The 16,337-nt window shown below is 38.2% G+C and overlaps 1 protein-coding gene across 1 annotated transcript in view; it reads right to left on the reverse strand.

Moving 5' to 3' along the window:
• Positions 1–16,337, reverse strand: part of LOC142159454 (transmembrane channel-like protein 2) — a 165,312-nt gene that overhangs the window by 134,801 nt on the left and 14,174 nt on the right. The window contains exon 6 of the mRNA XM_075214356.1: positions 180–227. Within this exon, the coding sequence (XP_075070457.1) occupies positions 180–227 (48 nt within the window). The remainder of the gene's footprint in view (positions 1–179; positions 228–16,337) is intronic.

Genomic DNA, 16,337 nt, shown 5'->3' on the forward strand with positions numbered 1-16,337 from the left:
TAACTTAACCTTATGGGATTTTATTTTGCAGAGATATTTGTGGCTGTAATAATAATGTTCTGGTATATTGTAATTATCTACACAATCGTCTGGCCTTGCACGTTTCTGTGGAACATATTGGTGCTAAATAATGTAAATAATAGTACACATGAATAAGTTATTTTTAACAGAATACTCACCATCCGTATCGGAATCAGTATCCAGATGTCCATCAATTTCAATACCAACTGCGAAAAAAGTGAAACTGCATGTCAACATTAGGAGAGTATTTTATTACGTTTCTGCCCACCACACATATACTAAATTAGTTGTTATTGAAACATTAACAAGATGCATTAACCCTGCAGCCATTGTGTCATGAATGTTTTAACTGAAGCATGTACAAATATTGTTTAACCTTTGTATTATCATCACCATCAAAACATATTCCAATAGCCCCCACGTCATTGTAATCCAATCCACAAACACATGTGCTATTTATATAATTAACATTTAAAGTACGGTACATTATTTTGTCTACTCACCATCTTCCATTATAATCTCTAAACGACTTTTCTTTTTTTTCCCCATTGCAATGGTCTGGATTGTCTACTACTGAATCAAGCTGGACAGCAGACTCTCCCTGCACGAGTTGTGGTTAATGTAATTGGGTTTTCTTAGTGTTTTGTTGGCAACACATTTTATGACTTTCCCTTTTTCAGTCTCGTGCCGACATTCACTTGGAGCCTGATATATTGACTGATCTGCCTTTCATTTTCATCCTGTACTGCACCTGTGCTATTGGATTACACTGCATATCACTTAAACATGAAGGAAAAGCAAGGAGATCAGATGGAGCATCTTGTGGCCTTTTAATGCAGAATTCATGACTTTAATCTCTGATCGTATTATTATGAAAATGATTGCTATCATTGTGTTTGTAAGCCGTTGGTAAGGCATCAGATTAGATGTACAAATGTTCTTATTCTCAGAACATACACATTCTCTGATATGTTGATTCTATTCAAAGAAATGCTTTATATTTTATAGGTAATTCACATCTTTTAAGTCTTTGTTTTGTCATACTGTATAAACAGCAAAGTAAATGTAGTTTTTCTCTTTTCCTTTCAAAGGCACTGACTTTTAAGAGCTAAATTAGTTTACAGATAAAATATTACTTTGAAAACTGTAAAGAAACAAAGGGCTGATCTTCAGTCTAACATTTACCAATTGCCTTACGCTTGAAGAATGAATCATTGTATCCTCAAAGCTTGTAAGTTACATAGACTCAGTCAATAATGTTGATCAAATCTATACATTGTTTTGTTGTTTAATTCTGTAATATTGCTACTGCATATGGTGTTATAGCATTAATAGTACTTTCTTCTGTATTAAAATCAACACAAGTTTATCCACAGCTACTCCCCAATACTATTTTCATCTTGACTTTGTTACTGTGAAATAGACAGCATAGTGTATGGAACATTTAAAAAATGCGTCTTCTGGCTACTAACATGTAAGCAATGTTACTCACCTGTCTAAAAGGTGCTTTATTCAAAAGATACAATTTGGAAAAGCCAAGAAAGTATCATATTTCATAATACTTTCACCACTGGGTCTAATTACATTGAGGTCTATGGGTGGCAATACATTTTACATCAATATGGTAAATGCCTCTCATAGATTATATGGTTTTATTAAGGTTTATTTATGCTAACTTTACTATATATAAGCAATCCCGGTTTCAGAGTATAACTATCCTATAAACAGATTGTAAAATTTAAAAGAAATAAATGTAAAAATAACTGCTTAAAAAATAAGGAAATAAAATACTACTACTGGAACTATGGTATGGGTGTCACATGATGTACACAGCATCTAGCAACATAATTAGCAGAACATAATAGCTTCAACCCACTAGAAGTTCATTAGTGCATAGGTAGCCTCAGGAGAATGCTTGAATTAAGGCCTCTTTAATCATTATTGCATCTGTAATCACTATTGCCTAAAATAAGTAGCAGTTATATCAATCAAGGATGATAAGCTAACTTATGAAACTAAGTGTATTGTTTGCTGACTTCATTGCAATGCAATTATTTATCAAAGAAAAGACATAATGGTCTTTGGATTGGGTGAAGGAAAATATAATAAAGACAGTGTATATAATGGTAAAATTGCAACTGCACATTTACACTGAAAGCCATTCTATTAATAACTTCTGCTGATTAAAGATGTTCTGTAGACTCAATGGAAAAATGATAATTACTGAGGACTATAGTCACTAACGCTTGAATTGAAAGGCTATAGTTATTTCACATTGCAAATATGTCATTGTCCACTCTCTCACTAGCATTGAATAACATGATGTTTTTCCCTCATTGACATTAAAATTATTATTATTTATATAATTATAATCCTGACAATACTCATCCCTCTTGGAAATTCCAGGAAAACACAAAATGGATGTTGCCCAATCCATTTATAAATGACAGCAGGTACTAGAAGGGAAGGCGTTCTCTAGAAATAAACACACAGAAAAAGGATCGGCCCTAGAACACTGCTGTGAACAAGTAATAAAGCTGCCATTGAATATGTACATAAAACGTAGAAGTCTTAGTTGCACATATATGTAAATAAGTACAGGCAATAAGTCCAGTAAAATGAGGGTTTGTAATACCCTAATTTACTGCTACAGTTGCCGCTTATATATATATATATATATATATATATATATATATATATATATATATATAAACAAAAGTCCTTTACACAATTTTCAGTAGCCCAATTATTTTAAATTTACATATAATATAAGTGCTCTTTGTATTCAATTTTTTTCCATCTTACATTTTTGCTTAAAAAATCCCAAGCTTAAATGGACATTATGCTTAAAACTAATAGTCAAAACATGGTTTAAAACTGACAACCAACTGTGCCACTTTCTCCAGCTTAAAACCAACATCACAAGCTGCCCTCTCCAGCATAAAAGACCTTTCACTATCAAACACAGGCTAATCTGTGTCAAAATCACTCACTGGCTGTCAACATTTATGATTTATACAACCCAAGGACATATAATGAAGGAGGAGGGTGTTATTGCAGCGAGATCCAGCTATCCCAAAGCTCTCCGCTTTGGGGGTCAGTAGGTTGCACTATTAATCTTAAAAAAATGCTCCTCAGGTTTTTTTCACAGTCTTTCCTTCTCTGAATTATTTGGTGCACTTAAAATTAAAATACCTTATTCCACTTGCTTTCACTAAAAAAACAGTAAATAAAAGATAAGAGCTTGAGGTATCTCAATCTTCTGGTCAGGTTTGACGCTTGTTTTTGCCAGCTGATTTTTTTATGTTTTCTTTGTTAAGGATCTAATTTGTATACCTCATTGTTTCGATAGAGATACATCCATTGTCTGGACATTGATATTTTACTTTTCCATTCCTACTGGACAACTTCTTTTGTGTATCATTCTTCACCTGAAAGGTCGCTACTGAAGGAGATAAATTAATAATGTGGAGGAACGGATAAAACAAATTAATCAGGTGTGTCAGGAGTTTCTAAATTGTTTAAGGCAAACCATCTTTGACATTGTAATTTCTCTAGTCTTAAATAGACCACATTGTAGAATAATTTCATAACTGTTTAGCATTTTCAATACTTCCAGAACTTCAAGTCTTAAATAAAAATAAATGGCTTGGAAGAAAGTGTAACCTGATGATACAAAAACAAGCAACATGTGTTTTAATTATTGATGTGATATTGTGTTGCCTCTCCCTGTATTTGTTTAACACAAGGCGAAGATAAGTAATCTAGAGGTTATCTGCATTTCACTATTCTAGGAAGTGTCATGTTGATGTCCCTTGTGCTACTAATTTGGCTTTTCAAGTTAATTCAGTTTTAAGTTTTAATTATCTAAAACACGAGGACTTTGATTAGTATAGCTTACCAGACGTTTGACATCACTCACAAGAGTTAACATGAAACATTAGGAAAAGAAGCTCATGGAGGTAAATCACACGGCCTCAGTTTTAATGCGCAATGTAATTATACACTGACAATCTGCTTTAGCTAACAGTTAGCCCTCAGGTGAATTGTACAGCTCGTAATATAATTTAATTTGAAAAAGTTGGGGGCATTCAATATAGTATTTTATGGATTGACAATTTAGTATATTTGTGGTATTTAAAATGAATTCTAAAAAAAATAAATCTGAATATGAAAATATGAAATATATATATATATATATATATATATATACACACACACACACACACATACATACATACATACATACATACATACATATACAGGAAATGCAGAGGAATAGCAAAGTTAAAGGGGTTGTCCATTTTTTGGTCCATCTGGTCTTAATGAAACCTTACTCTGAAGCATATGAAATAGGAGGTCCCCGCCTATTAACACTTGTGATTAGGTACATTAATATTAATCTCCATGGGGGTGTGGCTTGGAGGCCGAAGATGGTGGATGCAGTTCTTTAGAGCCTGTTAACATTACTGTTAAAAGTCAATCTACTTGGAGGCTATTGATAGCCCAACATCCACAGAGCTACCTGAAATTCACAGGGTGTTTGTTCATATTTTGTGCCACTTTATTTGGTACCCAGCACACTTCTTACCTTAGTAGTCGAGCTCTGTGCAAGCGCCATACATTAGGCCTTAAAGGATAATGCATTAGATTTAAATGTTGTGCATACCGTCTGTGGACACGAAAGAAGGAGCCCACACACAGGACCTGTAAGAACTTGGGAGACCCTTGTGTAACATGCACTGACTGTAGATGCTCTAAATATCTGGGCACAAGCCAAACTGTAAGCTGCAGCCAAGGTGTTGAGGTAGGATCATTCCCTCAAAGGGTTAACATGACAAAGCAATTTCTCAGTCACATATAGTCTTTGGCTTGTTTGATAGTGCCCACTAAAGATATTAGTTCATCAGCTCTTCCATATAGAACAATAGTAAGCTTTCTCATACTGGCTCTATTGTGACTACACTGCCATCAAGTGGCCATTGATATTACTATTACATCCTTACATAATAACTACCTAAAAAAGGACCATCTTATTTCGATATAATATCATTGTGTCTATACTGTCACGAAGAGGACATTAAGGTATTTACAAGACTGTTGATCACAATTTCATCATAGCAGATAAGTCTTGTCATGTCTGACAGTGCTCCATAACAGCTAACCCCCAACATGAGCTGAAACCTCCTTAGGGGACAGCTACCCAGGGGTGGAGCTAGACTTTTCTTAGAGGGGGTTTATTGATTATTCCCAACTCCTGCCCCTCTCCAGTCCTGACTCCTCCCTCTCTCCAGTCTCGACTCCTATAGGCACTGTGTCCTACAACACTACCTGTCTCCCAAATTAATGTATTTTAGGATGCAATTTGGTCAGGTTTGTTCTTTGCTTTATTTTAAGTAAAATATTATATAAAACTATAAAATCACGACAATAAGAGCAACAAATTACAGATATGTCTGCCCCATCATCACATTGTTTCCCCTTCATCACACTGTCAAATTCATAACACTGCATGTGAGTAAACGGGGTGCTACTGGTTTTTTTTTTATAATTCTTTATTTTGAATGGTCAAGCAATACAAGGTATACAAGATACAAAATCTGAAAGTTACAGTGTGTGCATAGGAAGACATTTACATTGTACTCAAATCCTGGAAGGACATCCACGGGGAACCTAAGCTGTAAAGTGACCAGTTTTTTATATTATTTCTTGCTTTATCTTACATAGATCAGACAACATCAAAATAGAATTGGGGGGGGGGGGGTTGTAAGAGAGGGGGGGGGTGGGAAGGAAGACCACAGAAGTTAGGCAGGGGTACAGTCAGGGGGAAGGTAATGAATGTGTGTTAGAGGGTCAAGGGTTGGTAGAGCAGGAGCAGGGACTCACTCGCCACACATGGGCCTCCACGAGGAAATCAAGTATCAGAGGGAAACGCGCTTGCCACCATTTGCCATGGAGCCCAGACTTGGGTGAAAGCGTAACCTCTGTCGTGTAGATGGTAAGTAATCTCTTCCATTGCTGCCACATTCCAAATTTGTTTTTTAAGGGCCGAAAAAGATGGAGAGGAAGCACGCTTCCAGTTGAGGGCAATAAGAGATTTGGCGGCTGTGAGGATGTGCGCCGTCAGTTTTTTGGCGAATTTATCAAGATCCGGGGGAGGGTAACAAAGGAGAAAGATCCAGGGGTCCTTTGCAACGGGAATCTCAAATAAAGTATTGATAGGGTGCTACTGGTTTAAGAAACTTTTTATTCATTACCCGTTTCTCACAGTTTAATGTACTTTTTAATCCTTGGCCCAGTTTTTGTATATACACCAGAACATCGGTGTATTATGTGTATTATTAATTCATGTTATTAGGTACATTTTGCCCTTGCTATTACCTGCAATATTGTATGCATTAGAAGTAAAAAGAATATTGCCATATTGCGTGAAAATAATAGGACAGCAGAAGTCAATTTGCATGTGTTAGCTAAGGTAATTACCATTTGTCTCAAATGTCCATTGTCATAAGGTGTGGCTTAGATCTAGTTTGTAATCAGAACAATATCTGAGTGACTTGACAAAGCTAGCTGGCAGCCTACGATAGTTAGCTAGGTCAACAGTTAATCTGAGAGGTAATTAGGTTAGTTTACTTGGAAAAAAGGGAGAGAGAAAGACATACTAACTAGGGAAGGTAATTAGGTTAGAATTTCTAGATGATATGTAATGTGCCTCCACGGTAATATACTGGTTGAAATAGCATTGGGAAATGTATTAACATGTATCAATATAAATGTTATTGTATCAAAATGTATCACAGACTCAGAATGCGTAATATGGCACATACAATATGTCATTCCTTGATGTTATATTGTAACCCTTTGTTTAGTGTATTCAGCCAAATAGCTAACTGAGTCAAGCCATTCCATTGTATAATCAAGCTAACAGAGACAGTATGTCTAACAGTTAAAGTATCCACTGATAGACCCCTGCTGTAAGGCGGAGGATTGAGACATTTGACCCTACTCCCTGTGTATACAGCAAAGAATATAGGGAGAGCAGAATGCCAAAAGAGCGATTCTAGCTTGGAGGACCCTGGTGTACAAGACATCAGCGAAAAGGACACTACCAGGACAGGGTCTGTGTGAGCCAGTATTCCAAGCTGGGTGACATAGTAACCGTCTCGCTAAAAGGTAGTGGTAATATTGCAGGAGCATAAGACTCTGAAAGAGACTGAACATATTACTTTGGAGAACTGACTACAAGAAGCTGCTGGAGGATACATGCTACTATTACCCTGTATCTTGTGAAAGTCTTGTGGTGTTGTGCTGTCCTAATAAGGACTTATTTTGGATATTCTCTGGTCTACCCGAGTGAGTTGAATCCCACAGAGGGTAACTGTCATCCCAGCTAAGGGTGATATCTTCACACTGCACCCCTTAATTACAATGCTGGCTCCCTTCATCACACTGCTCCCCGTTTCATCACTGGGCCCTTTTTATAACACAGTCTGTCAATCTGTGCCCCTCATCATATTGTGCCCCTCATCACAATGCCCCCCTCATTACACTATGCCCTTTATCCCACTCCACCCCTTACTACTTGTCAACCCCTTCATCACATCATTCTATTCATATTATCTTCTTATGATATTCTTTTCTTCTGTCTTTTTTTCTGTCAGTGGCTCCTTTCAGCGCAGCTCCTCACTGACACCGTCGGGGCATGATGATAACAACACGCTCAAGAGGAGGAGTGAGATGGACAGTGAGTCCGATCGCAGTGGAGGTGGCAGTATGCTAGGGGGGAGGGGGGTGTGATCACCCCACTTGCTTCCACCCCTGCCATGACTGGCAAAGACTCCACAGATGCATCTTTGCTAACTAAGCTCTTAATCCCACCATTGCCTTAATGGAGATCAAATATTTCTTCCCCTTTGCCTGGTAACCCAGTCACATTACATAGCTAGGGATATTAACAACAAAAGTTCTCTCAAACTTTTTCAAGGCAAATTTTATCCAACTAACTTACAGGTTTTGAACAGGGTTTAGGACTTGGTGTCTCCAGGGTTTCTCCTGGCTGGGGAGAATTAACATAAAATTTTCATGAAGACTAGAATTGAAAAAGAGGCACTCCAGTCCAATAAATCCACATATATTTTTCACTATTAAAAACACTTTATTACCTTTCAGTGTAAATTATTCACAATACTATCTGCATCGGGCCACAAAAAGCGCAATATTGATTAAAACATATATATAAAAGTGAAAAAGACAATTGTGTAGTAATAAAATATTTCTAACAATATTTCTCATAGACACATTAGGTAGGGCCAGCAAATGATGTCTGGTGACTTCAAAGCTAAGAGTGTACAACTTTTATCATATATTGTGTGAGTGTACATCAATCTTGTTGTTGTTACATTTATATCAATAAAGACAGAATATCTTTCAAAATTGTGTCCTTATTTTTCTCATCATACTCAATTTGCCCCACCCGGTGAAGTACATTTTTCCGACACTGTAAATGACGGCACTTAACCTGCGGACATGAAAATGTCGGCAGGCTATATGCTGTCAACTGCATTGTGTGACAAGTGAACAATGTCGTCAGTGTCATTGGCGACATTCACGATGTTGCCAATCACATTGCTGACATTAAAAGACCATTGTGAATGTCGCCAATCAGACTGACAACATGTGACAAGTGGACAATCAGGTTCAAATCTGCAAGAACAGATAGGAGAGATCAGGACGGTTTATCAACTGTCCTGATTTTGGTGGAGCAAGAGCAAGTGGCAGGTATGTTCCGCCTCACACTGCTCGTGAAGAGGGAGCTTTGTTCACCTAATAGTATTGCACACAGCATTACATGTCAATTTGATGTAGATGGGAAGGGAATAAGAGGAGCTTAGCACTGGCTAAAAGGATAGCTAGTCTCCTTCATGATGACCATGCTCACTCTGGTCGAGTATCATGGAAACCCCCTCTAGAAATCCTGTGTTTACCCTTGTTTCCACTGCATTTGAATTGAGTGGGGCTGACCAACTGGTGGTCAGGATACAAACCAGAAATGATGTGGAGTAGCAGATCACCAGAGAGATGTACCACCAGACATCACCAAACAGAATAGGTTATATAAATGGTAATAGTACACTGTCATGGCTTTCTCGGGGCACCACCACCTTAGCTAGGAATGGAGTGCTGAAATGGAGTTAGTATTTGGCAACTTGGCAGGTAACAGAAACGGTCAGACAGAGACAAGAATCACAAACAGAATCATAGTCAGACAGAGCCAGGGATCAGAACAAGAATTGTAGCCAAATGTAGCCAGGACTTTGTAATGGTTGATTCCAGTGGCATTGAGCTTATATAGGATGATGATCCTGACAACAAGACTGCTGACACTGATGAGAATGATGTCGAAGTCATATAATTGGATGAATGAAAGTATATTGGTTAATATTGTTTTATCGTGCGATTGCACTCAGTATGCCACGCTACACGTGGCATAGCGCGATCACACAGTAAAATACGCACTAACACACTCGCAGTACAACATTTAGTTATTTATATATTTCATATTTATATTGATTCCATTCCACAGTGATTTGTGAGCAGATAGTATTTAGCTTATTATTAGTTTATATATTATGATTATATGTACACTTTAGTGTTATTTAAGGTCTAGGTTACTGGAAACGTATCATGTCTGGTATCATTTTAATCCCCTATTATTCAGCAGTTGTCCGTATCTTTCGCAGAAGAGATCTCACATTGCATACTCTAGTTAGTGATGTTAGGGAATAAAACACTTAAAGTGATACTGACTATAAAATGCTTATAGACTAGTTGTAACTGGATTCTTGGTGGGAAAGTCAGAGCACAACCCCTGGAGAGATGACCCCTACCTTTGGATATTTTGGTTTGAACTGGCCTATGACCTGCAGCACTCTGGACCTTCCTGATACCTTTACCAATAGAAGCAAGCCACACCATCTGCATTGTTCTCACTGTAACACAGAGTGTATATAATAACAGCTCTCACTGGCACTGGTCTCAGTCTGATCTGACCACAGTATTCTGGAGTGAAGCCTAAAGTTGCAATTTTGGACAGATAACAACAGCCATTGAAGGAGAGTTCAAACAAGGAGCTTTGGAGTGTAGGCATTTCAGATAAGTATATATTATATTACTTATTTGCTGGTGGACTGAGATACTATTCTTAAAGTGACCAGTTTAGGGATATTGTGGGGAGTCCTGAAGATGTGAATTTGTGTTATACCCTTTTAATAATGCTGGACTGAGATACCTTTGCAAGGGCAATAGAGATTAGGGAGAGAGGGTGATTAGGTTTGACAGTTTGACCTGCTTTAGGTGATATAGATGTTTGCTGATCTAACAAATTTTTACTGCTGAGATTACAAAGAAAATTGTGCTATTTGCTATGGAAATCTATAGCGTCATTCATTCAAGAGTCAAGGGATTTTTCCTGTTACTTGCTGTGTGTGATTACACATAATTTATTCAGTGACTGTGTTTGATTCAAGTTGCACATTGGTATAGAGTGAGAGTTTTCAACTGTGCTATTGTTTCTAGAGAAGAGTGATAACTGGATCACCAGGGATGTAAGAGGTATCTATTCAAAGGCACCAGTCTAAAAAACTGTGTCCGACTCAAGGATTATCTGTCCAATTTAGGCATATAGACTGTGAGGGATCACAGGTCACTAGTATGAACCAACATGAGGGCTAAAAGTACTATTGTGCATTTACCTATTTAAAGGGTTTGAGAGTGATATAGTGTGATGTGAACTGTATAAAATACTGAACAATTATTGCATAACCTATGTAATAAGGGAAGTACTGCTGCAGGCTGTTGTGCAATCCAACCAGCTAGAGTAATTAGTGTGTCAGAAGTATCTTATCTATAGGCACTAAAAGATAGGTAAGGTCTAACATTTAAATAATTGTTGCCTTTATTATTGTATGTTGAATTGTGTTATGCCCTTGTTTCATGTCAAAAATATACTTTTGCAATAAAATACAGAAAAGTAGTTGCTACCCAATCCTCATCTAATAAATGTGCCAGGGTGGCTTCTACACCATTTTATTTGCCTCTAAAGTGTTTTCATGCTTGTGGTCATAGTTATAGTGGTGGTAGTTGCGGACATTCCCCAGAAGAAAAGCCCCATGCCAAGATTGAGTTGAAGGCACTGTTCTGAATAAGAGGGGTGAGAGGAAATCTTACTTGTATGCCATTCACATACACCAATTCCCAGTAGAGGTTGGAAAGAGGTGTTACACTTATTAGCACTGTGAGAGCTAAACTGATGCACAGCTGGTATTGGTCCATTGTGGGTTTATTAGGCTGTCAGCACCATTTACTTGTTGCCTGTAATAGTGTTAGTTTGCATAGGGTTTTTTTTGCTCTGTATTGTATTAGTGTCTGCCTGTTACTGCCCCTGCTCATTTTTTGATCATTCTTTCCTGCCACATGCTTCAATTTCTGGTTGTTACTGGTTATTCTCTCTGTTGCCTGTACTGATCTCAGCCTCTTACTGTTTATTATGTCTGCCGCCCAAACTGACCTCTACTTGTTGCAGTTTAACCTTGTCTGCTGTTCACCCAGACCTCAGCTTGTGGCTCTCACAATTCTGTTAGCCGCCTGCTCATATTCTCTATTAGATTTGTTTACTGTTATCTGTTTATGTTATTGTTCCACCTCCTAGTAAACATAGGTTTTTATATTAATTTGTATTTTGTGGGGTTAGTTTCTTATATTCTCTATTTGTATCTTACCATGTATAAACCTATACTATTGCACACCTGAGGACAACTGAGTGCTGGTGAGTACATAGCGCTCTATGGGAAATAGAGGCTGCTATATGTGAAGACCTTGCATGGTTCTATAGGTTTATTGGGATGCAGGAGACAAACATTACAGTCCATGGGGAAATGTATTATAGTTTGATTTTGTTTGTGGTTTTCAAAAAAACAACAAAAATTGCAGGTGGTTGTAAGGTCTAAACCGCAAGATGTATTTACTTGCAGTTTTGAGGCTTAAACTCAAACCACAAGACATGTATGGCAAGTTTGAAAGTCCAAACCCACATGCAGTTTACATGAAACCACATGCTGTTTACATAAAACCGCATGCCGTTACATCACACTGGCAGATTTCAAGCATTGTTCCCCAATATGAAAAGGAAATCAAGCTAGTGGAAAAGCAGAGTCTCCCAACAGCACAGAGTAGTTATGAGAAGCTTCTGTGGGAAAATTGTGGTTACAAAATGTACCTCTATGTCATGTGCAAGCTAATTTTGAGGCATAAATCTGCAAATAGGTGTTGTGAATTATTCCTAGAAATAGTGTCACCTGGCTCTCAGAGAAGCTGTTAGATCAATGGGTTTTGTGTATGTTAAACTACTCAGAGGGGGCTGGTAGATAAGGGTAGCACCTTGTACCATTTATGGCAGGACACAAATGTGAAAGCCTTTGAGGATATCTCTTCCAAGACAATGAAATCTAACACGTGTTTGGGAGGCCCCAGACAGGCCGACTGCAGAGACCAGGTTGTATGTTAATGACAGATTCAAGCTGTATAGGGTCACAGGAAAATATCATATCATTTTCTTCTATCTTATACTTACCAGAGGAATGTGTGGTATGCAGATGAAGGGAAACTTATGACATGTTATGTGGAGGTAAAATCATGTTTGTAAGCCATACGGTTGAAAAGTTAGGACGGTGTAAATAAAACTTGACTTAAATGTATTACTACAGCAGAGTCATAAAACCCTAATTTGTATTCTACCATCCTGTTGGTTCTGACCTCACAGGAACGGGGGCTGTGGGTCCTGTGGCTTGGTTCTCTCTGAGGGAGTCATTTGATTGAAGAGGTCCCATTTTTTCTGCTTCTCCCAGCACCAGAAACTTGATTCTAAGTGAGGTATCAATTCTGTGTTTTATCCTTTTTATTTTATAAGAAACAATTGCTTTATATTTGTATGCCTTTTATTATCTTTTTATCTTAAGCATTGTGGATGTATTTTCCATATTAAATTACACTTAATAAGTTCAAGTCTCTGTGTTCTTACGAATTCACGCGACAGTTTGGTAAAGACGCTACCTAATTGAAACAAAGAGAACATTGAGGTTTTATCTGAACTCTGATTAAAGTAAATTGTGTTAGATTAATGCTAGGGAGAACCGAAGGCTTCCTAAATAAGAGTGTCAGCTCTTGTCAGAAAAAAACCTTGGTGGTGGCATAATTAGTATCGCAAAGCTAGTGCGTGGCATAGATAGGGAAGGATTTAATCATTTTAGACAGACCAGGTGGTTGTGTTTTGGTTAACCCTGTGTTACACATGCATTACGCAGACTCCGGTGAGTGCTGTTCGTGACACTCTATATGAAACAATTTTCAGATATCCAACTTATTTTCGTACTTGAAACTCCAGAGGATTTCTTCCCCAGTGATCATCGACTCACAAAGCATATTAAATAACAGAGTTTATAACATATATATTTGTTGCAATGTGACATTTGTCACTTTCAGCAACATCAAGCAATGGGATTTCTATCTCAGGTTGAAAAAAAACTATATTTTGTGCACCATTCAACATTCTTCTTTTTTCCTCTATTCTCTGCTACAAATGATTTCATGCACATTGCACTTAAATATGTGATCCAGCTTAGGTTTACACTTACAGATCCTTTCTTGACATGACCCAGTCAGTGCAGCATCCAAGCACAAAACTGACAACTGATATTTCCTATGGGAATATGACACTGTATACTTTCTATTTTCATCTGTAAGCAATAGTTAAAAGGAAAGACAGGAATTAAGAATTCATCTGTCCTTTTTTTGTTGATTATTTAGCCCAGTTGCCCATGTAAAGAAAGGTTTCTGTATACATAACATCATATCATCAGGACTGTGCAGAAAAAGCTGAATTTGCAATTAAATCTGTTGTTGGTGTTTAAACTCTTTGTAATATATATGTATTCCTTTCTTGCATATTATAGAGTACCCCCTGGCTGTCTGGCTTAATACATTTTAACACTTATATTAAATTCTAAAATATTAATATTCATCTAAAATATTAACTAGGCACTACCACTTATGCTGACTGGTTCATGAATATTGCATACTTCATTCTTTACAAAATCATAAATCAAGTCCTTAATGTAGTGTATTAAAAATAAAAGCTATTATTGTGTGTATCAATGTCTGTATAGAAAGCATGTTTAGGTACTGGACAATTTTTAAATTTAAGATATTATTATTATTAATTTTTATTTATAAGGCGCCACAAGGCATCCACAGCGCCGTACAGGGACAAACAAATTACAATACAATGGGAGACAGCACAGTACAGTAAACAGTAAGCACAGTAACTCAGTAAGCTCAATGCACAGGTAGAGAGGGCGGGGAAGGGGGAGGGAGGATCCACAAATGATGGGGCCCAAGAAGGAGGGCGCGGAAGACAGGGAGACCCCCAGGGGGGAGGAGGGAGCGAGAGTGGACGTGGGGTGGAGGACCCTCGAGGAGGAGGGCTAAGTAGCTGGAGAGCAGAGTTAGAAGTGGTGGAAACAGGAGGAGAGATGGCCCTGCTCAGAGGAGCGTACAATCTAAGGGCAGGGGTGGACAGACAAAGAGACGCAGGGGAGAGAGGGAGAGTAGGGGGACGGAGGCAGAAGATAAGGTAGGAAGTTAAGTGGGAGACAGAAAGGCTTTAAGAAAAAGGTGGGTTTTTAGGGCCCGTTTGAAACTGGACAGATTGGGGGAAGTTCTGATGGAGGGAGCTTGTTCCAGTTCAGGGGGGCAGCGCGGGCGAAGTCTTTGATACGCGCGTGGGAGGAGGTTATAAGGGGGGAAGAGAGGCGACGGTCAGAGGCAGAACGGAGAGGGTGGGATGGAGCATGAATAGAGAGGAGGGTGGAGATGTAGGGCGCAGTGGAGTTGGCGAGGGCCTTGTAGGTGAGTGTGAGGAGCTTAAAGAGGATTCTGAAGGGGAATGGGAGCCAGTGAAGGGCTAGGTAGAGGGGGGAGACAGAAGAGGAGCGGCGAGAAAGGAAAATAAGCCTAGCGGCAGCGTTAAGAACAGATCGAAGGGGATCGAGATGAGAGTGGGGGAGGCCAGTGAGGAGGAGGTTGCAGTAGTCCAGGCGGGAGATGATCAGAGAGTGGATAAGGCATTTGGTGGCATCTTGGGAGAGGAAAGGCCGGATGCGAGCGATGTTACGCAGCTGGAAGCGGCAGGATTTAGCAAGAGAGAGGATGTGGGGGCCAAAGTAGAGTAAGGAGTCGAGGATGACACCAAGGCAGCGAAGTTGGGGGACAGGGGAGATAGAGGTGTTGTCGACAGTGATGGAGAGGTCAGAAGGAGATGAGGTATGAGAGGGAGGAAAAACTATGAGATATGCATAATATGGTTAGATGACAAGGGTATACAATTTATGTCATGCCTTTAATGTATGTTTATGAACAGGCTAAAGGACCTGTTGTTCTCTGGTGAGTTAGTAAATAGTTTGCTGATATTATATACATAACATGAAGTATGAAAAAGAAGACGCCAATAAGGGTCACTTATGAACTACAAAAATGCTCAAACTGATCTTGTACTTAGCTTATAAGGTGTCCTAATTCAAAGCAGCAATATCATTTGATCAATGATTAATGTCTATACAAGAATCACAGACAACTAGATTCAGCACTACAATATATAGTTCTTTGTTGCTGTTCAAAAAACTGCTAAAATAACTACTTTCAGTCTCAATAATTTATCGCTTTCTGGTACTGTAAAAAAAGTTATGTTATTTTTAATTAAGTAATCTATAGCTTGTATAGAAATAGTTAATGTAGAAGCCAATTAGTTCAAAATGATTAAGGTACAGACATTTATAGCTAAAGGAGTTCCAATTAGATTAACAACCTATGTGTCAAGAGTGAGAGTGTTTTTTGTTTTTAGCATCCAATTAACCTACCTGTATGTTTTTGGAGTGTGGAAGTAAACACGGGGAGAACATACAAACTCCTCACAGATAAGGCAATGGTCGGGAATTGAACTCATGACTCAAGGCAGAAGTGCTAACCACTTAGCCACTGTGCTGCCCATTTATAGAGATATGAGAGAGAACAGGACACAAGTCAAGTCTGAAGATAAAGATTTACAGATGTCTTTGTACAATTGATTGATGGTCATAACTACAATGTAAAGGATTGTGTTAATTATTATACTATGTAACCACACAAGGGTATGCTATGTTTTCTGTATAAATATTAGTATACCAGTTTCAGTAAAACAGAACTGATTATTCTAAACAACTGTGTGT

The sequence above is a fragment of the Mixophyes fleayi genome, chromosome 5 (genome assembly GCF_038048845.1).
Source record: "Mixophyes fleayi isolate aMixFle1 chromosome 5, aMixFle1.hap1, whole genome shotgun sequence".
NCBI classification, from domain to species: Eukaryota; Metazoa; Chordata; class Amphibia; order Anura; family Limnodynastidae; genus Mixophyes; species Mixophyes fleayi.